At 41.1% G+C, this 22,868-nt stretch overlaps 1 protein-coding gene across 3 annotated transcripts in view; it reads right to left on the bottom strand.

Annotated features, from left to right (window-relative positions):
- The window catches only part of ABAT (4-aminobutyrate aminotransferase), a 57,868-nt gene that overhangs the window by 6,629 nt on the left and 28,371 nt on the right, over nt 1-22,868 (bottom strand). For all 3 annotated transcript variants that reach the window (XM_054080168.1, XM_054080169.1, XM_054080167.1), the window contains exons 3-11: nt 15,937-16,034; nt 15,099-15,128; nt 14,260-14,377; nt 8,041-8,090; nt 4,550-4,630; nt 3,958-4,050; nt 3,520-3,582; nt 2,137-2,200; nt 1,340-1,488 (exon numbers count right to left, since the gene is read on the bottom strand). In XM_054080168.1, coding sequence (XP_053936143.1) covers nt 1,340-1,488; nt 2,137-2,200; nt 3,520-3,582; nt 3,958-4,050; nt 4,550-4,630; nt 8,041-8,090; nt 14,260-14,377; nt 15,099-15,128; nt 15,937-16,034 — 746 coding nt within the window. The remainder of the gene's footprint in view (nt 1-1,339; nt 1,489-2,136; nt 2,201-3,519; nt 3,583-3,957; nt 4,051-4,549; nt 4,631-8,040; nt 8,091-14,259; nt 14,378-15,098; nt 15,129-15,936; nt 16,035-22,868) is intronic.

Here is a 22,868-nt window from a genome sequence, read left to right as displayed (position 1 = left end):
ATTTAACACTGCTCTCTTGTTCCTGAATAATGCTTAAGTTTAAATAATATCATAAACTCATTGTAACTAGTTGCACATTTATCTGCAGTGGTGTGAAAGCTCTAGCAAGTTTCAGCTGACAGCAGGGTTGAAACCACTGCAGTTTGCTACGCCAGCCACCTAAGCAATACAGTAGAGAACAGATATTGGGTCAGAAAACAAAACTCAGCTAATGTATTAAAGATGGTAATCTGGTGAATTTGCTTTTTCTAGTCACCCACTTCAGACACTTTAAAATTAATCAGATTAAAGAGTGCAGAAATCCTGTTGCTGATAAGGGGCTTACAGTTAAGTTTTAATTAACCTTGTAGTGCTGCTTGCTGCAATTGGTAGCGTCATTTCCACTTGAGATACCACTTACAGCCTTCAAGGCCCACAACGCTGTAGGCTCTATAAAGCGATGGTTTCCAAAGGGTGTCAATAAGCCAACACCCTTACTTTCAAAGAGAGCGTCTGACTTTTAGTCTGTGGATTGATTTTTCACATCACAATTTCTCCTTCTCCCCAAGCTTTTGTGGAGCAAACACAGGGAAGCAATCTGCTATGCTTTCCATTTTAGTTAGGCAGGTCTGAATAAGAAGTCTCTTTGATCCAGCCGCGCACAGCCACCCCAGTGCTGCTGTGCTCCCTGCAGCGCACCGCAGCCTCCTCCTCTGCAGTTGATTACGATGCTCCAGACAGTGCACGACTGCAGTTCCAAAACATGGGGCATATTGTGCCTCGCTCCCCACTACCGCTCTCAAGAGTGAGCGCTTCCAAGGGACAAATCCTGGATCCCTGTGAGCCCAACAAGGAATCCTGTGGTTCTGTTGCCTGGAGACAGTTTGCCAGCCTTACTGTCTGTTCTGCCCACCTTTCCTTTCTCCTGGACTAGGCAAGACAACAGCGTCTCTGCTGCTGTAGGCAGGATCAGCGCTTTACGCCAGAAGACTACCATGTAAAAGCTGAAACCCAAAATATTGTTACAGGTTCTCTCTGCAGAAGATCATACACACAGTGCTCTTTCTTAGCCTGTGTCTCTTTGCAAGATCTGACAGATAAGTTCGCTGGGATATAATGAAATTCTCCTGAATGTGAAATTTCACTTTGGTACAATTCATGTAGACCTCTATAATTCAGAGTATGCTGGCTGTTCTTTGGAAGGGCAGGGACAAACTTCTGACTGTAAACAGCAGTGAATGCTGCTTTAATCACATGCTGTTCCAATCCCTGAAAACATTCCTTTAGTGAAAAGCAGCTAATCTGAACACTATTTGTTATTTCAAACCAAAAAAACAGAAAGCTGGCAGTCAATTTTTACCTCCTCTAAACAACGGGCTTCTTCCTGTTGATTCTCTTTCACAAAGTCTTCCAGGGGATACTTTAGCCTTGGAAATGGAGCAATAGGCCAGTCCAGCGATGGAATGTCCAATTTGTGAATTGCTTTAGAGTGAGTCGTAGCTAAGCAACCTAAACCCCGAAAAACAAAAATTAAAATAATACCCGACTAGGAACAATACAGGAAAAAAACTACCAAGAGGTGAAAAATTGCCTGACACCAGGATTGTAGAATCCTCTTAATTGCTCTATGCTTTTACTTTATTTTCTGAAATACTAAGTAATTGGATTTAGTCAAGCTTAAGTGGATTGCTCTAGCTTTTAAGCATCAGTTTCCACATGCACTGTTCCAGAAGAGGAGAACCTCTGAGCAACCTGTTCAGACTCAGACAAGATGGGTTTCACTGTCAAGGCTCAGAATTATAGCACTCTTGGGTAATGAGTTTAGAACATGGACTGAGCCAATATAAAATGGTAAAAATGAGCCACATCTCATTTGTATACTGTGGTAATTGTACCCCAGGAGTTAGATTTTTACTAGTATAGACAGGAAACCTTGGATTCAGAATGAAAGCAAGGGATCTTCTGAAAATAAATTTTCAACAAATATAAAATCAATCCCCACTGTCACTCACATACTCAGTTTCAGCGGGGCTTCCAAGGCAAACCTTCTGTAAACCTACAGCTTCTCCACTATTTGTCTAAGGGAAATCCACTTTTCAGAAACTGCTGAGATGACAGCTTAGGAAAGGGAGGTGCTGCCGCCAACACTTTGCTTACCCATGGTCCTTCCGTGGAAGCTGCCCATGAAGGAGAGCATGGCGTAGTCGGGGCAGCCGGGGGGCTGCAAGCAGAGCAGACAGGCGGGCAGTCAGCATGCGGTGCCGCTGGCAGGCGGCCCTGCAGCAACCCAGACACAAACCCACGGCCAGAGTCCAGCAGGAGGGCTGGATCCAGGCTGCTGTCTCTCACAGCATGCTAATCGGTTCCCTTTTCAACCATCAGGCACCACAAATGCTCATATATACCCATTTCAACAAATACATTTGGCTAAGCCCTTGCCCCCTTTAAAAATACAAATTCTCTTTGCCTCTCTGTTCTCCTGCAAGTGAAAGGATTGTCACCACTCACTCACTGCCATTACATCTTTAGTCTTGTACCCCATATTCAGCAAAAGGGTCAAGGCTCCAATATTTGTGACTGGATTCTGAAGGATCTCCCCCAAAGGGGGAATAGAGTTGCCCTCTCAAATACATTCCCCTCCTCAACTGTAAAGAAAACTCAGATGATTAGCTCAAAGAGCAATTCTAACGTTTAGATAGCTAAACTTGGACAAAAAGTGATCATTAGTTTGACAAGTCCTTGGTCATCTTATAAAATTCTTGTTCCTTCAGGTCATGATGTGCCATTCTCTTATTTGTACTGGCACAGCCGTCTGTCTGACCGCGCTGTAACCAACATCAGAGAACTGAAAAAATAATTCTGAACACAAACAAAATAAAACAAACCAGAACAAAAACCTAAAAGAATTCTCAGTTTTAAAGCCAAATAAATTCCCTAATCCCGTGTGAATGAACTCATCAGTGCCAAAGATCAGGCTGGGACCAGCAGGGTACTCATTTCTAACCCGTTTATCTCAAAGAGATTGAGTATTTTGTTTTCTGCTATTGTGGCACATTAATATTCATGCCTGGCAAGAGCAAGACCAGCTCAGCTGAAGGTGAATAAGGTTTCAGAGCTTTATTGGTTGCATCTCGATTCCCTCATCCCGCCTCTTGTTAACACGTAGTCAGTCAAATTTTAGCCAACCCCTTGATCAGTCTTAAGCCATAAAATCACAACTTCTGTAAACAATTAGAAGTTCTGTTGTTATTATTTGTAAACTTTTGCATGTATTAATTATCTGCAAGAACCCATCATCATGTGGCCCCCTCTCTAGCAAATGATAAAGATACTTCCCAAGATACACAACTGGGAAGGCTGCGAAGGAATACAAGCAGCAGATCTTGGTATTTGTTGGGAGCAGTTTGTATTTCATCATTTCCTAAATTTACAAAACCAAAACCCCACTTCAGAGACCGTAAACTCAAGTTTCCTCTCAATTTTCCCTTATAAACTCAAGCCAGTGGTATATCTGTAGCTATGCTAAAGAACAGATGTTACCTGGTTAATCATGCAAGATTCCAGTTCCTCTTTTGTGACATTATTATGGCCCCTCTCCTTGTTCTGAAAAATAAAAACAAAATCCAAAGCAACAGATAATCTTCCTTTAGTTGTAACCAAGGCATTTATGGCTGAACCACAAGTTAGTAATGCTCGTATTCCAAACTAGAGCCAATGACTGTGGCTCTTACATACTGACTGCTATCTGCACGTTCTTTATTACCTTTTTTGCATAACTTCTAAAGTTGTGCTGATATGAAGTGAAAGCTTAGATGAAGACTTTCTAATAAAAATTTTATACTAACTTGACTATAAATAACATCAAGAACAAGACAGTCTCCAAGCCTCACTTTGTTTTACAGTAACAGTTCTGGTGACAAATAAATACTAATTTCTACATCTGAACATACAAAAAAAAAATCTTAATATTTTACTCACTCTGTACCATATAAATATTGCTTTAAAGGCGTTTTCATTAGAGCAGGATCCACAAGACATGGTGATCACCTGTGGCAGGCCTTTAGGAGCCACCTGTCAATAAAGAGAGAAAATTACTCAAAAATATTAGGCACAAATATAGTGCAAAGTGATGACCATACTGATCAGTCCGTAACATTAGGAGCTTCAATATAACAGGAGATCAACTGTGTCTACAATGAGGAAAGCCAATTTCAACTGCATCTGAGAGGGCTCAACTCAGTTTCAGTACTGAGGATCTTCAAATTTAAATCAAGACAAACAGAAGCCATTTATTCCTCCAGGTCTTATGAAAGTACAGTAGACAGAAGTTAGTGAAAATGTGTTTTCTCATCAGTTCTCAGAATGAAAGAGGCAGTATTTCATGCAGAGCAGACACGTCACCTGCTCACATTCAGCTGTAAAGTTAGGGGCAACGATTCAATCTCATTCCTTACAATGGGAAGGTAACTGGACAAACAGCCACTCTGCCATGTTCCCTACTGAAATCCATAACCTCTCTTGATAATCCCGTACACAGCACGGTAACTCATCACTGCTATCTCAAACTTACTGATAACAAAGATGCCTTCAGGATTTCTGCAAAGTTCTCTGGAGGTAAAATCCCTAGGGCAGGTCTGTTGATAAAAGTGCTCTACAAAGACAAAGGAAGAGAAATTGTTAGGTTTTACTGTCACGTGAAGAATACTGTGAAGACATCAAGGCAGTTAGGTTTTATTCTAACTACAAATGCCAGCCAGAAATTTGTAGTCATGGCACAAGGAGTCTTAAAACAAGGGAATAATATTGATGTCTTAGAATATGTTTTTCTAACCCTTAATCCTTTACTCTTGCAGGACACCTTAGAAAAGGTGCATGCTAACTGATAACTGACATTTCTTCTTCAATATTGCCATTTTAGTCACTCGATCCCAATTTTCCTTACACAGAAGAAATATCCTTTGAATTCTTAATTACTTGCCTTCAGTTTGAGTAGCTAAATCTAAATTCAATTAGGATAGCAGCACTTCCTTACTGAGCTTCAAGACAGACCATTTCAGAACACTGTGGTTATCAACATCCTCCAGACACCGCTACAATGGGATTTGGGGGAACAAAGCAAACGTACACTTAAAGGATAGGGGCTACGCCTGAGAAAGATAACATACATGAAAGGATCAGCAACACAACACTACGATAAAATAGATTCCTGACAAATAACCTGTGCACACAGGCATGCTGTCTCCATTCTAGACTCTGCTGGCATGTACAGTAATGGGCACTGCAGCGAGGAGATGGGCAACAAGTTACCCTGCATGTTATTACTCACTACTCAGCAACATGCATTTAATCAAGCTCGAGAACATTCACCATGACATAACCAGGCATGTCGGTGAAATTCCTTTTCAACTGTGCACTGTTTTCATGAAGCCTGCTGCTTTGCAGGTAACTATTTCCTATTCTAGTGCCCTCAGTTTGCACAGCTGCCCTTCTCAGAGCCTCAGCATTAATTACAGGTACATTCCTGATCAAGTATGACAGCAAGAGGTTTCTTCTTCCCATTTTTCTCCTTTGCATTTCATGATTAAGGTCTGATATGGACCATGACCCACTCATACTGAAATAGTCTCCATAGACGCAACGTGATCTCTCCTAACCATGGGTTTCCACAGCCTACCAGGAAACTACCCAACTGAACTCCTGCCTGCTTCCCAGAATTCTTTTCTCCACCCCCTCCGGTTCTCTGTCTGTCAGCAGGACTGAATTTGGGTTGCTGCAAGAGCCTTAGCAATCACAGAAGTGCCTACAGGAAAGCAGCCTTCCCATATCTATGTGGAGGTTACTCAGAAAATGGAGTCAGGATCCAGGTTCTTCAGCTGGAAGATGAGAAGAAATGGGCATAAATCAAAACATGAGAAGTACTGATTATGGTATAAGGAGAAGCTTTTTCACTGAGACAACAGTGAAGCAACAGAACAGGCTGCTCAAAGAGATTGTGTAGTCTCTCTCCTCGGAGGTCAGCAAGACCTCAGATAAAGCCCTGAGCAACCTGGTCTGATCTCCCAGCCAACCTTCTCTGAGCAGAAGGTTGTGCAAGAGACCACCTGAGGCACCTTCCGACTTGAATGGTCCCACTGGTCCTATAAACTGGCCACATCAGCATTTGCTTCTTTGAGAAGGGTAATTCTGGTGTTGGTGAGCAGCAGCTGGTGGGAAAGCTGAGCCTGCTGCCCACACAGGTGCTTGTAAAGAGCAGCTCTGGAAAAAACCCTCCTGTTCTTCCCAGTCTACTAACAGAGACGAATTTGTCACATTTATGCAATTAATTCAAATTAAGTGTCATGGATTAAAATAGATTCAGCATTGCTCTTAGTCTTTGTAGGTAATCTTATTTGATTCACAATGTGCTACTTTTCATTTTAAATTAAATTTTAAAAGGACAAGCTCAATAAATTTGCTAACTGCAAAGCAGTATTATTTGCTGTTTTGTTTGTTCACTATTTTTGTTGTTGTAACAAGTCATTGTTGACATTAAACGCTGAGCTTCCATGACTTAAGTCTTTATGGGTCTCCAGAGGAGACAGACTGCTTCCCCCAAAACATTCATACTTTCAGTTCAACCCAAGCTTCCGCATTTATCAGCAATCTTTGACGTTTTTCCTCAGGGACTCATTTATTCAGATGTGCTGACGACAGCAAGAGGTGAGAGTTGTCACACTGTACCTATAAGAACAAGCCCTCAGAATTCTTAGGGAAAAACAAATATCATATGGAATAAAACAGAGTATGAGCTAGAACGTTGTAACTTGTACAAGCATGTTTCTTCCAAAACAATGTTTGTTTCAACAGACTCAAGCTTAAAAAAAATAAGCAAGGACATTACTGACAGATTAACATAAAGTTTTTGTTTATTACATATAAGAAATCTTACTTGACTTCTTATGTCAGTCTAGAACTACATTTTCATATGAAGTTAGAGGTATGAGACCATAAATTTGTTGTGAATTTGATTATGGGCTGTCACAGTCAACAGACAACATAGGCCATTAAGCAGAAAAGTGTATTTTTCTTTTGTTGGTAATGAGATGCTCAGTACTGAGAAAAACAGAACATCGACATCAAGCTGCTATGGTCTCAAATGAACAGATGCATTCTGTTCTTTATAGCTGCCTATAAAAAGGATACATGGAGCATTACAAATAAACCACACAAAAACTCCCGACAATAAAACACCAATCCCCTCGTCAACATTAAAACAAGGGCCCTACCTCAGTGTCTATTACTCAAAAAAGTATTTTTGCAACAAAGCTGGCACTTCACCTACAGTCACAGCCCAGCACACCCTCCTGTCTGCAGCCAGGTTTGCACAAGTTCTGGCTCTTCACAGCTTTCTGGCCTTGGCCTTTTCTCACGCCGGCCCCTCAGCGCCGCAGGCTGACTCGTTTGGTGCATCCCTTCCACTGAATTAGCGCAGCTTTCGGAAAGCACAGCAGGATACCAATAACATCTTCAACGCTCATGTGTGGGAGGGAGGGATCCTGGGTGCACTGCTCATTTTGGACTTGGGAGGCAGTTCCCTTCCCTGCAGGCTTCTCGCCTGCAGTCTCTTCACCTCCCTTCTCCAGCGGGCAAATCGGCAACTGTCAGCAGGCAACAGGAGCTTTGGTGGGGTCTTGTTGGTTTGGGGTCTGGGTTTCTTTTAAACCAGACTTTGCTTTCTGCTGCATCAGTGCATGCTTTCAGGCTCAAAAATTTTCACTCAAGAACATTGCTAAAATGTTTAATTGGAAAAACTACGCTTGAACTATGATTCAAAACTGGCTGCAAATGTATCAAGTGCTTGCATCACCCAAATATTTACTTCTTGTAAAGCCTCACAGAGGTTTTGGTGCCTTCTTAAACACTACCCAAGCTCTTCTCATGTAGTGAGAAACAAAGAAATCAATCCTACCATACTTTACATTGACTCATCAAGCATTCATTATCAATTTAAGAAAAAATAAGAAAGATCGCCACAAGGAGGGAGAAGATTCTTTCAAATAATTAATGTTTTACTTCACTTACCACGTTCTGTGGCTGCTGTAGAAGCTTTATCAGAGAGGGATGGCTGTAACCTAATTAAAAAGAACACAGAAAGAAAACAGTTCTTTCTATCAGACTTCAAAAAATAGCATAAAGAGTAAGTCAGAGAACAGCCTTATTCTGACACTTAACTGTTTCTGTAACCTGGGTATGTTTTAACTATTTGTAACAGAACATTTCAAAGTAGCACAAATTTCCCCTTTTACAAAATATTATTATCTGAAACAAATTTGCTGTCAGGCAATAGCGAAACATATTTTGGTAAGGAAAGGTAAAAACTGAACACAGAAAAAGAAATGAACATGAATGAATCTTTTGCCTGGTAAGGCCTGATTGAAACATCATAGTTTCTACCAAGTATTGTGGGCTTGACATCATATTAAATGTCTTCTTGCTCTCCTTGTTAGGCTTCCCAGGTACATTTGGTTTCCCTACAGTACAATGTGCGAGCCTCTCCTCCTCCTCCTCAATGAAGAGCAGAAATCCCTTTCTGCCAATGCAGCCCACAAGCCGTTGTTCCTGTTACTCCAAATTTAGCTGCGTTGGCATCTCCAGTCTCTCCTGCCTGAAGCAGGCTGCTTACCTTTCTTGCTCACAGTAACCCCGATCTGCTCTCTCCGAGCACTGACCACTCCACACGCATTTCAGGAATGGCTTTTGACATTCTGAATCCCAGAGGGAACCCCCCCATGCAGCTGTGTCCATTCACAGTACCTGGTGCTGCACTTCTAGTCTCATTGCAATTTTTACCCTCCTTGAATATCAGACTGATTATTCCCAGCACAATAACACACTGCCCTGTGCTTTTCAACTGATGGGACTTTTCCTTATTGTAAAATCCACTTAGAAACATATATTCTCCCCTTTACGCTGTTCTTCCATGCAGTTTCCTAGTCTATGGCAGCTGACCGTAAAGGAAAAAAAAAGCAAAAATCCACATATTTATCAATTTTCCAAAGAAAGCTCATTTAGCAATTGTAACTTCAGTGCATTATAATGCAGTAATAAAATATCAACACGGGCTTTTTGTCCCTCCACAGATACAACTGGACGGTGCAGGATAATCTTAGTAGCACAGCCTGCAGTGCTCAGATGGTTCACATTGCTGATGCATGCAACCAGCACACGGTACGGCAGATGCAGCAGGGATCAGGCAGAATTTTGCCAATGGCTTGACAGTGTTCCTTGATGTCTGTCGCAGTCAGATGGCATTCATCACGCTTATCGTCACACTGCCGGCATGCACAAAGACGCACATCCTGCCCCTGCATACTGCAGATGTGCAGGAATGATCATCAACAGTCCTACACAAAGGAAGAGGCTGTCTACACTGACCCATTAGTTATTCCAAGACATTCGTCCAGAAATCTTTCCTTCTCAGTCACAGATAAACACACCTGTGCATCACCACAAAAAAACCCCCGTTTGATAAATGTTGTCTTGTATTAAAGGAGATTCCACACTTGTCACTTTCTCCCATGACCAGCTTTTTTTCCTACCCATTTTCCTTATTTCAACAAACTTAGAGTTGGAGAAAGATCCCACAATTTGTTCTTTTTACCCAGAAACATCAAAGTACTAAGGATGCTTCAGGTTTAACAGAACAAAGGTGCTTAATTTATACACACTGATGTTCTATGGGATAACATGCTTGCTTACAGGTAAAAAAGAAATCTTCACCAAAGGAGCCAAGAAATTTTCATTTTAAGCCTGATTTCTAATGGATGAAATGCCAAAGCCAGAGATTAACATCATCTTTTATGTTTCCTTATAGAAACAGTTGGAAACCTCATCTTCTCTACTGCTTAAGAAGTCAGACCACTCTAATTCTATTACAAAAGCTTACTGTGCCTCTGAACTCCTCATTCTAGTTGAACGACAATAGCCCTTATTATGCTGTCTCCGCAATGGAGCATTAGGCTACTACATTAGTAAATCAATTATAAATTCCATTTTGAATGTTTTAGTTCAAAACAAGGAAATATCCAGATTGTTTTAACAGCATGTCATGCTGCGAAGAATCTGTTAAAATTATTATGAAGATAATACAAGTGGTTATTTGGGACACAGACAGCTACATCTGCATTGCATCTGCTGTCACGAGAACTGTTGTTAGGCTAGAGGGAATGACACAGTTGAAAGCTGTGTCACTGAGAGCTGTAGCTGTGGCTACTGCTGAAAGCAGCTTGGAGAGTACGCCTATCCAAACCTCACCGAAGTCTGTTATAAATAGCTGCCATCGCTTAGGAAGCTTAATCATTAACTCTGGTATTACTTCTAAAAATGTGTAATTCTATTGCTGGTTTCAAGATGTATGAAGAACGCGGAGATCTTTGCATCTTCTCTTGTATAACACAAATTCAAGGCTTCTGAGGCACTGGAACATCCAGTTGTGGCTGCCCCATCCTTGGAGGTGTTTAAGGCAAGATTGTATGAGACTACGAGCAACCTGATCCAGTGGGATGTCCCTGCCCATGGCATGGGGGTGGAACTGGATGGGTTTTAAGGCCTCTTGCAACCCAAACCGTTCTGTGATTCTATAATAATTTATTCTTTCCCACCCATGTAAAATGTCTTTCCCTTTCTCTTCTCTTCAGGCCGAGTGGCCCTGTCTTCCTCTCCACACTACCTGTTCCACTGGTGCATCCTCAAACAGGCCCTGGTGAAATAAAAGAAAATCCTTAAAGCCTGACTCTTTCTGAAAGAGCAGATCTGCATGCAGAGAGATGCTGAACTGGTACGTGGGTTCATAAGTTCATTAACATCAGAAAGAACCAAATGGTTAAATAAGTATGGCAGACAAAGTCAAAAAGCTCTAGGCAGAGACAGCAGACAGACAGTAACTCGTTTCATTGCCAGGACCAACGAAACTTTGCAGCTTTACAAATCCATTCCAAACATATTGCTGCAAGCAGCACCAGAGCTGGCTCTTTAAGAGAAGGGCACCTGCTTCATCGCTCTTGCTGCGCGCCTTGATCAGTGCGGCAGGACAGTACATGTCCTCCAGGCTCAAGATGTCTGCAAAAGGAACAAAACTGCACGCTGCTTAAATAATGAGACGGAGAAAGCCAAAAGAATCCATCTGAACTGAGCAGCAGGCTGTCAATAATACCAAACTACACCTCTCTGCAGCTCCCCAAACAAACACAGACCTTCTCAGCACTGAACAACAGATTGTGCCATTTGCTGCTCCAGGATGGCTTCTAGTAAACACATTGATAGGATCTTCTCTTGCTTTCGGCTCCATGGCGTCTCTAACTCTATTAGGCAGATTAGATACAGTTTAAAGGAGTATGTTGTGCTACAGCTTCCCAAAAAATATGTGGTAAAAAACTGTTTTCTTTTCTGCAAGAAGCAGCCCAGAACATCTTCATCTAGAGGTTTTTTATACTGTAGTTCTTATCTCTCCGCACAGGCACTTATTACCTCTCAGCCACTGCTGATAAATATATTCTAGTGCAGCAGATGATTATTAAATCTTGGGGAGTCCAGACAGATTCATAAAAGGTTTTATTGGATTTACTTGCAGAGAGATAAGTACAGACGACTAGGAAACATCTTGTGATCTTGTTTTGGTGTTCCAGTCTGGAAACTAACTCTGTTACCAAAAGGGACATTATTAGCAACCTCTGCAGCTTCAGATAGTCAGTCTTGTCATTCAGAACAACTTGAAAAAATAAATTAATGCTCTGTGTTCAGTCAGATTTAGGTCAGCCTGTACATATTAAATTTCCATTTACTTCTTGTTGCTACATATCAAAGAGTCGTTATCTCAGAAGCTGTATGAAGCACTGCACTGCAGCTCCTTCGTGACTGAGGAATGTGTCCTCTAGGACAAAAAACCCAGCTTATGCTCAAGACAGCATTGCCCCACATGAAGAAGGAACTAGACGGCTTAGTTGAGGATCAGTTATAGGTACTGGAATCTTATATCTATGTCACCAGCTTCAATCAACCATAGAAAGTAAACTGCGGAAGGCTCTATCATACCCCATGGCTAGTACATGCATGCATATCTCAAGAGAGTTCATCATCTCTGTTCAGTTATGTTCACGGATGACATTATGAGTACACCTAACAGGGCTACAGACACGAACAATCAGGATTTTTAGACAATTTTAACTAACACAGCCATTATTACAGACAGTTTGAAGAAACTACGTGATCTCTTAGACCAACTGGAATTGACTGCAGGTTCAATTTAAATGTTTAAGGTTTCTGTTAACTGTCTTGCAGGCAATATATTCCATACGCGTTTGAAATTTACTCTTACTGAATTCGGCATTATAAGCTCATTTCCATGGCTTGGGAAGAGCTGTCTGGGAATGTATGTATCCAGAGAGTACAAATTGAGCCCTTCTCAGATTCGCAACTGAAGCAAAAGTTACAACGAATTGCAGTTTTGCTGCCTGTGCTGCACTTATGCTGTAAGTGGAGTTTGCAAGCCTCTCAGCATCTGGCATAAGCAGCGTAAGCATCTTTTGTCCAGCACATAATTCACTTATAAGTTACATTATATTAGCAGCAGTAGGTGACAAGAAGATGGCAAACTGCATTCCTGAGAATTTCCCTTTCTACCCGTCAGCAGCCAGAATATGTTTCAAGTAGCTTTCCCACTCCAGATTGCATTTTATTTCTTCAATATTTGCTTCAATTAAAGTCTAACTATCATTGGGAGGGAAAGATTAACTGTGGTTTAGACAACAGGAGAAAAATGGGGGAAAACCCACAAGACTAGCCACCAGCTCCTTTAATTTACCATTATGCTAAAAAGGGTCAGAAAAAGCTATATGGTATCTTGGATGTGTAAACACTGAAGTTCAGCTATTAATAAATAGATGAACATATATATTAAGAATTTCTGCCCATTAAGGAAATATTTTCCCCCAAGACCTAAATATTTTGTACACAAAAACTATATTAAAAGAGGAGTGTTTGCACCGTCAAGCACTAGAAGATCAGAAAGTCTCAGCATCTGTACAACTTTAATTCACTGTTTTGAAGTATGCACTGACTTTCTCTTGACTACACGATCACACCCTAGTTTCTCTAAATCAGCATTTCTTGCGTGAAGAATGGGAGGTCTTGAACACCAAATCCAGTTCCTTTTCTAGAAACCTAAAATTCAATCCCATTAAAGTCAGATGAGCATTGGCATAGAAGCATTATGCTCCTTTTTCTCACTCTTATTTCCACAGTAGCGGTGACATAGTTATGCCAGAACAGCCTTTAAAAGATAAGTAGCTTGATGAAAATGAAGTACAAATATGGAAGAGATCTTGAATGACTACATATTTACCGAGGTGCTACACGAGAGAAAAAAAATATTAACTGCCTGCAAATATTGGGAAAACTGAAAACCCATTGCAGTCACAAGGTCTTTAATGCCAAAAATTTGGTAATTACCTGAACATCACTAAATTCTGTTTTGGGGTACGAGAGGCCTGTAGGAACAATTTTGAGTCATCACTGTTTCTATACATAGCGCAACATCTACCTTTTAAATTACTCTAGCATTTCTGCTCTTTTTGCTTCTACAGAAATGTATTTTAAGCAGTTGAGAGGAACTCTGGACAAGGAACAAACAAGCTGAGCACCTACTGAAACCTGTATTCCTTGCAGGTGGGGCTTACATCTCTGCCTCACTCCTTTTCCTTCTTGAAACGCTTCAAAAAAATCATCTGCCTTTCCCAAACACTGGTGAAGCCCATTGTTCGATCCCTCAGCCCAACTGACCTGCAACCTTTCCTTTCACCCAGCACCACAGTTCAGGCTTGTTTCATACTACTGGAGTCCACACAGCCAACTCCTTTTCACAGTTCTTTTGAGACTGAAATGTTAACTAAAGCACATACTTTAATGTTAAAACATTTAAGTTATGTTTGCTGATGTTTAATACAGCAACAGTACACAAATCCAAGCAAAGACAACCAAAACTGGGGAACTTCCATGTTCAACTTAAGATTAATACTAGAGCTGATCCCAGGTACCACTAAGCGCTTCAAGTGAGGTCGAAGTATAGAATTTGCAGTTTCTTCACCTATTCAAAACCACCCCTACATTATACACAGCAAAGAAGTGTACCCTGATTACAGCAAGGCATACATTATGTCAGCTTTTAATCAACTGGCTTCTCTAGTACAGGCTGAGATAAGAAAATGACAGCTTGTACCAAAAAGTTTTGGTACAACTCTCTCCTACCTATTGGGATGGATGAAATCTGAGAGTAGAGATCCAGCATGCGATTGCCATCTACATCTACTAGGTAGTTCCCTCGGCTCTCTTCATAGTTGCAAAAAAAGTGCACAGCTTCTGCATTCTTAAAGGAAAAAACAATTAATGATTTAAAAAGTGGCAGTGTACAGGAAGATGCCACTAACAGTTATGCAGAAAAATTTGATGAAAATATCTAATGATCAGATACAAAGACACATTGCCCCAGAGAGGTGATCGAAACCCTATCCTGGAAACGTTTAAGTTCAGGTTGGATGGGGCTCTGAGCAATCTGATTGAGTCAAAGCTGGTGGTCACCCTGGACTAGGTGACCTCTAAAGTCTTTTTCAACTCAAACCATTCTATGATTCTGTGATTATATTCATTGCATGGGAATTAACTGTAGAGCTATTTTTATAAAGAGAGACTCTTAAAAGGGCAAGTATGCACTTTTGCTACAGAAATTAAACAGCCTTTGAGCATTGCTCATCTTGGGAAGGCACTATGCACTGAGACTGATGTACTTTTAAGTTCAAATATACCCGTGTTTTCACTGGTCACTTCATAATAACTCAAAAGGCACATACAGTGCTCAAAGAAAAATCACTGATCCTAGCAAAATAATTCTGCACTACTCAAAATATAATAAAAAGATTTTATTTAAATACACATATATACCATACATAATATACTCAGCATGCAAACCCAGAGTCAGTGTTTCACCTTTTTTGTTTGGTATGGAATTAAACATACAAACCAGGACTTCAAAGCAAATTCTGAAATCACAGTATTAACACTCCCCACACAGAAAAAACTTGACAAATTACCTGAATTCCGTTCAGCTGCTTCATTAATTCCTGTAAAAAAACAAACACCAAAGAGTCTCAGGTACATAATTACCAAATACATAAGAAGAATGTATGTTTCTTTACTATTATCACAAAAGTCGTATGCAAAAGCTGCAGTACTATGTGCTTACCATGCTAGTCTGCTTGCCACGTGAACTTTCATGTGTATTTTGCAAATATGACAGCCAAAACTATTAACTGTGGCAGGCAGAGCTACATGGGCTGTATATACAGTCTAAGTGTAAATCCAAAACAGGAACCTGCCTCTTCTATATTAATCAACTGAACTGAGAAAACAAGAGAGAAATCAGAAAATAAGAGAAGCCAGAGAGACACAGAAGGGATACTGGCACATTGGCTCTAGAAAGACAGCTCCTTTATTTCTGAAATAAAACCTCTAACCCTACAACAAATACCACATACACGTAAATATTGACTGGGATAGAGTAAAATAATATCCAGCGAATTGAAACTTGTTTTATTTCAAAACTAACACATTATTGCACATCATAAAAAGGCAACGAAGTTTCTGTTTCAGCAGGAGCACAAATAACCAAGTCTGATGTTTCATCAAACTGATACTCTTGTTATTAATTACATCATGTGGGAAGTTGGCAGTTAAGATTCAGGTCTCTCTCTGAGAGAACGGCATTTTATTCATGAGCTTTTCATTCTCAGCATCTTGATAAAAGTGGGCATAGACTGGTGAAATGATATTTATTCATATCAGATTTAAGGTTTAAAATGAAATTTGTTTTCTAGCAAGTTAAACACAGCTAAATAAATAATTACAAGCTACTATACTTTCAGAACTTACTCTAGATCGTGGTCCAGGAACTTCAGTCTTCATTAGAGGTCCATCATAATCAAAATCCACATCAATTTTAGCTGCAGCCTGACTGATATATCTATGTCCTGTAAGAAAAAATGAAATCTCAAGTACAGATCATACTTTCTGTGCTCTCCTTTCAGAATAAATACACTTACCTGACTTGGAACACTTGACAGATGAGACCAATTACATAATACTCTCTGAAGTGAACCAAATATCTCATCTTCGACAAGTGTTAAAATAAAACTAATACCTGTGAGTTGGCTTTAAAAAAATTCAAGTGAAATGACAAGGCAATCCTAGCAGATCAGAGGCAAATCCTACTGTAAAGAACAGGAGCACTAAGAGTTCATCTCTTTCCAGCTCTGTTGTTGAGTCTGTCCATTATGCCTTCAGCAAGCCACTCCTAAGCAGAGTTGGTTTTGTTTGCTGTCAGTAATAACTGAAAAACCTGATGGGAGTCCACAGGTAAAATAACACTATGATATTCTGCAACAACTCAAAGAACATTACTTGGGAAAGATTTCTGTCTCAGACAGGTAAACGTCTGAGTTTAAAATAAATTCAAACTCACATGAATCCAGCATTTTGCTGTACAGCTCCGAAATCTGGGTCAAAACCAGTGACATTTTCTCCTCTGGTCCTGCCTCTGACCTTGCTGCTCTTTGTCCACGTGTTATTGGGGAATTGTAATAAATTTGACATCTTAATGAAACCCAAAGGCAAAAATCTTCTGTGCTTCATGAATAATAGGCTCTGCTTTCACTTCTGAAGCAACTGTTTTCAAATACAGGCTCTAGATGTACTTCATATGACAGAGACAGTTCTGGTAAGCATATATTCCAAATACGTGTATATTTCATTAAGGGGACTACAGGATAAGATGGGAATTGTACTTTTGCAGCCATGGAAGTACAGACACAAGAGCTCTACCAAAGTGACCCACAAGATGCTATAAGCTTGCTTTGCACACTGTGGTTAAGTGTTGAACCAAACTAAACAATTACATTTTAGTCAGGGAGCACTTGCAAGCCTCTACCCAGCACGACAGCATCAAATATGCTTAATTTAGAATTGCACTTGGAGCTGATCAACACCCAAATGATGAGGGCATGACTTATTTTAGTCTGCGATAGGCATTTTTAAGTTGGTGCAATTTGGATAGCCTGGAATGAAGATCCTTAGCTCTCCTCCTCCTCAGTGGAACATAAAGCTGCAGTTCAGAGTGCCTCATGCTCCTGCCTGGAAGATGTGGAGCAGCACCATCTGACGCTGCCATGCACCAGTACCGCCCTGCGCCAGCACTGCCAGATGATACAACGCAACCCAGTCTGGGAGAGGTGCAGAAAGGGAGGCGCGGGCAGGCAGGCCAATAGCCACGCAGATGAAAAGCACTGGAGTGCAGCCCCTCCTCCACTCTTCCATCCATAACTATCCATCATTGTCGGAGTTTTACTTCAGAAATGTACTACACCCACTTTTTGGTTAGAAACAACAGTTTGCAAATAAACAAAATATTTATCAAGGAAAACAGAAGGCATACAATGATACTACTTGGCAGTGTTTTCAATATAGCTATTTGGCCAAAAATTCCAACAAGAATTAGAGACATTCATCGCAGCTTGTGTCAGTCCAAGGTGAGATGTCTCAAGAAAGCCTGATTTTGAGAAACTTCACCTAAAAATCACAGCTCTTTAAAGAAATCTCTAACTGCACACTTAAATTCATTGCTCATTTTGGGAAGACTTAGTTTGCAAAGATGATTATTCTCCTCAGCTTTAATTCCAAGTGTTATATTTGAGATGCGTCAGCGCCTTTCTGCAAAGCTATTAATAGGTTTCATTACAGCAACACCACTTCATTTTTGTGTCATTCTGTTTAGCATTCATGTAAATCGGGGACCACATGACAACTGCTCCATTGGGAAAAAAAAATCTTCTGCATATAAAAGATCAAAAGCAACACAGTTCATAGCCAATAAAGCTGCAGATTTAGTAGACATGCAATTAGGTCTAAAAGGGGAAGAGCCCAAACTAACCCTTCTGTGCACCCTACTCCTTCCCCCAACGAAGATTGCAGCAAATGATCATAGCCAAGAAAGCTAATGGTATCTTGGGATACATCAAGAAGAGCGTGGCCAGCAGGTTGAAGGAGGTTCTCCTCCCCCTCTGCTTTGCCCTACTGAGGCCCCATCTGGAGTCCTGTGTCCAGTTCTGGGCTCGCCAGCTAAAGAAAGACAAGGAACTACTGGAGAGAGGCTAGCAGAGGCCATGGAGATGATGAGGGGACTGACAGAGGAGAGGCTTACGAGGAGAGGCTGAGTGAGCTCAGCCTGGAAAAGAGAAGACTGAACAGGAATCTTATGAATGCTTATAAATATCTAAGGGGCAGGTGTCAAAAGGACGGAGCCAGACTCTTCTCAATAGTGTCCAGAGACAGGATGAGGGGCAACAGGCACAAACTGGAGCACAGAAACCTCCATCTGAACGTGAAGAAAAGCTTTCTTTACTGTGTGGGTGATGAAGCACTGGAACAGGCTGCCCAGAGAGGTTGTGGAGTCTCCTCTGTTGTCCTAACTTGTTTAACACAAGTCAAGATGGTTGCTTCCACCAGCCAGGTTGTGTAGCAAAAAAAAACCCCGACTGGTCAGCCTGCTTTGTAGATAATCATCATTTTTTGCTGTTGTTTATGCTACAGCCTCTTCTGCATGGGTATGTTGAACTAGATATTTGCTAAGCACACATATGGGTGATTAAAAATGAGCAGTACATTGCTGAGCAGTGCACTAATTCACACCGGCACAGCTCGCGTCTGTTAGCAGAGAGGTTTTCATATACTGCAAAGATTGGTCAAGCAAAAGTAAAATATGCAGGTCTTTCCAGAAAAAGTGTTGATTTGAAGAACATTTTTATCAAATTAGTAATGTTAGTAAACTTGTGTGACGTTATTCTTTCAAACCATAGCTTCAGGAGCAGCTTACACAATCCCTGCTCCTTTTCAGTAAGCCAGTGAACCAGAGCCATCCCCTACAAAACTGCAGTGTGCTCTGCTCGGCTGGCACTTCTGTCTTAAAGGAACTCAATGTACTTTAATCTTAGCCCAAGTTATTCCTGTTTAACTTTTTAATAACAACTAACCCTGCACTAGAAACCCTGAAGTCACCTCGAAACTCGGGCTGCTCCAATTTGATACTTATGAGTTTAGACGTTTGCATGTCAGGTCTGGGCCCTGAACGCTGCACTTCACCTCTTCAAAAGACAGTAGTGATGTGACAGATAAAAACTGAGATTCTTATTATATCCAAGCAAGGTATCTTCAAGAATTCAGAATCCCTGGTGGCTGGCCTTTCAGTGAACTAACAGCATTACCTTGGTAATAAAAGATCTAGAATACAGAAAATGCCACAAAGGCCAATTGAGACCTGCATTTCTCCCACTGGGGGAGCTGAAACTCTCCAACAAACCTGCACAGCGTTTATGTTTATTATGACTTTGTCCCCGATGGTGTGACAGCACATGCACTGACATGCTGTCACTGTTGACACCGATGTACCTGTACTGCTCCAGCTCACCCGTGCAGGCAGCCTTATGGCTGCGTGGCTGTCATATTTTAGAATACCTTCCAAAGAAAAGGTGGAAGCCCAACAAAAACCATATTATTGACCTAAACAACCTCACAGGCTTTATGTTAATATTCTTACATTTACGTTACACTACAATTTGTAGGTAAATCAGAACCTAGATGTTTAACTAAAGTGATGCTCTTGAACCAATGGCCGAAGTCAATTTCTGTTGAGGTCTATGATCAGATTGCAACAGAAAAGTGGTTTCTTGTTTTGTATTAGCTTAACTTAAGGACAAGATCAAATAACATGAGCTCAGCTCATCTTAAAAGTGCTACAGAGAAAGCCTACAGCAGAATGCCTGTTTCTGAAGAAACTCTAGGGAAGCTCTTAAATTAGATTTAGCCAATATGAGTGAGAAGAGCACCTTCTTTTCCCCAGTAAACAAAGCTATCTCTTCACACCATGGCAAAAGTCAAAACCCAAATGTTATGTACTATTAATGAACCTAATTATCAGAGAGCACATAGCCTGAATGACTTGCAGAGAATTTTCTACCCATCCCATTTAAAAAGGGTGGGTAGAATAAGTTAAATTCTGCTTTTCTCGCTTCTTACAGACTTCTGGAAGCTCCATGCAACACACATCATCTTTCCAAACACTTGAGTAACATCAGCAAATTATCACATCCTTCCTTTTCATCTCACAGGATGCCATCACTTGCCAGCAGACAAGCTCATTTTCCAGCTTCTCTTTTCTATGCTACCCTCGTCACTCACCAGGTGCCTCACTCAACAATTCTAACGAAGTACCGAAGCACCACACTGCTATAGCAACACAATTAATACAAGTGCACCCTTCTAATGTTTTGTGGTGTTGGTAGTTATGAAGAGCACTACTGTTAGCAGGTCTCCGTGCTAGGTAGTGATCTCTGCTAACAAGCGCTAGGTTCAACACAGGCCTAGAAAGAAAACGCTTAAACTTCTAGTATGTTTGATCACAAAGAACACTCATATAATCACAGTTCCTGAGTGTACAACAGCTGGACATTACCTGAGAGAAACCCCATGGAGGCACTGAAATTACATCAGTGTAATTAAGAGAAGGAACTACCCCAAGGAAAACTACTACAAGGAAAAAAAAATAGTGAAGTGAAATAAAAGATGGCATATCAGGTATCTCAAATGTTTTGCTCTGGAAGAGCAGAGTGAAAGCTGCCCAGTCCTCACGGAGGCACATGATGTGCACCGCACCACTTCTGCCCCGTACAGGTGCAGAAAGGCCATCTCCCATGTATGCCTGCAGCTTCTATTCCACAGTGTCTATCAAACCACCTCCCAGACAGAATTTTTAGAGCGTGGAGGCCCTGGCAGCCAGAAGTAGGAGGACTGAGATTTCCCCCAAGTCCTCTTTTAGGTGTTGCAAGTAGAATCTGTTACTAACAGATCTTGAAATGGAATGGCAAAAGGCCAGGCTAGCTAGAGATGTTTGGAAAATCAACATTGCTATTGCATAATATTGTGAAAACTGAGATTGCTATTTACAGAGTGCTTACGCTGTAAGATCAGAAGCTGTCCCACTTGAGATTGTCTGTTATTTCAGTACTCCCACATACGCACTGGAGATTTTATCAGAACAGTATTCTCCAAAGAGGATGAAAAAGCCCAATAATAAACAGGCCATACAGAAGTCAGAGCTCCTGTAAGCAAGAGTAAGGACAGTTCCCCCCTCTCCATTACAGCATAATCCCAAATCAGCTCTTTGGAGAGTACAGGACTGGAACCAGTCACAACATCCTTCCTCATCTGCAGCACAACAGGCCAGAGTAACAGCTACTAGAGCTGTTCAGAACACCTCTACAGATGAGCAGCCACCAGGAACTCCCAGGTGGTAAAACACAGCCAGCAATGCCACAGCCTCCCTTTGTGCACAGAAAGAGCAAGAATAATTAGACAGGAATATCGAGAGCCTCACATTCACTCAAGGAACTGAGAACCGAAGCCCAGTATTAATACTGGAGACAAAAGTAGGACTGAGAGTAAATCTTTCTTATGGCTTTCCAGCCTCTTTCTAGTAATTGTGAAATGGACAAGTCAATAATGAATATAAACATCTCTCAGACCTTATTGCAGCACGCCTGTGAGATAAAACATTCCTATCCTCTGTAGAGAGATAGGAAACAGAGATAGGTGAGGTACAGCCTCAACTACAGCCAGTTCATTTAGGGCACTGCAATAAAAGTGCAGAGAATCTGGAGGAGATAAATGACCTACAAGGAGAGACTGGCACTGTATTTAGACCAGCTGAGGAAAAAAAAGTATGAGGTCTTGGGGTAGGTAATAGGTTTCAAATATGTAAAAGGCTGCTGCAAAGTGAAAAAAATAAAAATACTCCAGCTTCAAGATCCTTTGAAGGCAGGACAAATAGTAAGGATTTGATTTTATTTTCCCTCTTTTGAAACTTAGGTCAAATATTAGAAGAAAGCTTTAAAGGTAAGGCCAGGTCAGCAACACAGCAGATTGCCCGGGGAGGCTGCAGAAGCTGCACTGCCGGGGGCCTTTAAGAACAGGTCAGCATCCTAGAGAGGCAAAGGCATGCACTAATGCAAGCTGATGTTACCGTAAGGCAAAAGACTAACCTCTTGGCATGCTTTCCCGTGCAAGATTCAAAGACGAATTTCACCCCTTGGGGTAATCAGTAGGAAACTAAACTTAGATGTCCAGAATCCCAGTCTGTCCCCATAACTATGATTCCACCCTACCAGCTACCTACTAACTGTGCCTTCATCTGCCTCCAGAGCGTGGAACTTCCCTGCTACAGTGGCACAGCTGACAAGACCAGAACTGGCACAAAAGCAGAGTAACGTTCAGACCATCAGTTGTGATCACCTTGAAGCACACAAGAATGAACAGAACTCAATTCAAGACATAAAGCGGAGGCATGCCACCATTCCTCCGACGTCAGCAGTGTCTCTCGCATATGCCTGGCTGTTACTGTACTGACAGAACTACTCAGGAGTCTTCATGAAAAAAATTAGGGCAGCTACTCAGTTTGTTGTCATCCTTCCGCCATCCTTCAAATTCTAATGAACTTTATGTTCAAGGCCAAACTATCAAGTAGATCAAATACATAAGGAAAATAAAACATACTTGCTTAAAGGCTTATTTTTAAGAAAAGTGCAGGGACTCCAAATACTTACTGGTTTCACATTCTTGGGGAAGATTTAAGTTGCATGTTACTTCAATATGTTTTGTTTAGCTTTTGCATTTTGATCAGTTAAAATTATAAATAAAAAAGATTCTCCACTCAGATGCTTCTCTGTTCCTTAAAAGTTTGAGAGCTTGAAATCTATCTT

The sequence above is a fragment of the Cuculus canorus genome, chromosome 15 (genome assembly GCF_017976375.1).
Source record: "Cuculus canorus isolate bCucCan1 chromosome 15, bCucCan1.pri, whole genome shotgun sequence".
NCBI classification, from domain to species: domain Eukaryota; kingdom Metazoa; phylum Chordata; class Aves; order Cuculiformes; family Cuculidae; genus Cuculus; species Cuculus canorus.
The sequence above is the reverse complement of the archived record's forward strand: the minus strand, read 5'-3'. Positions and strand labels throughout refer to the sequence as shown.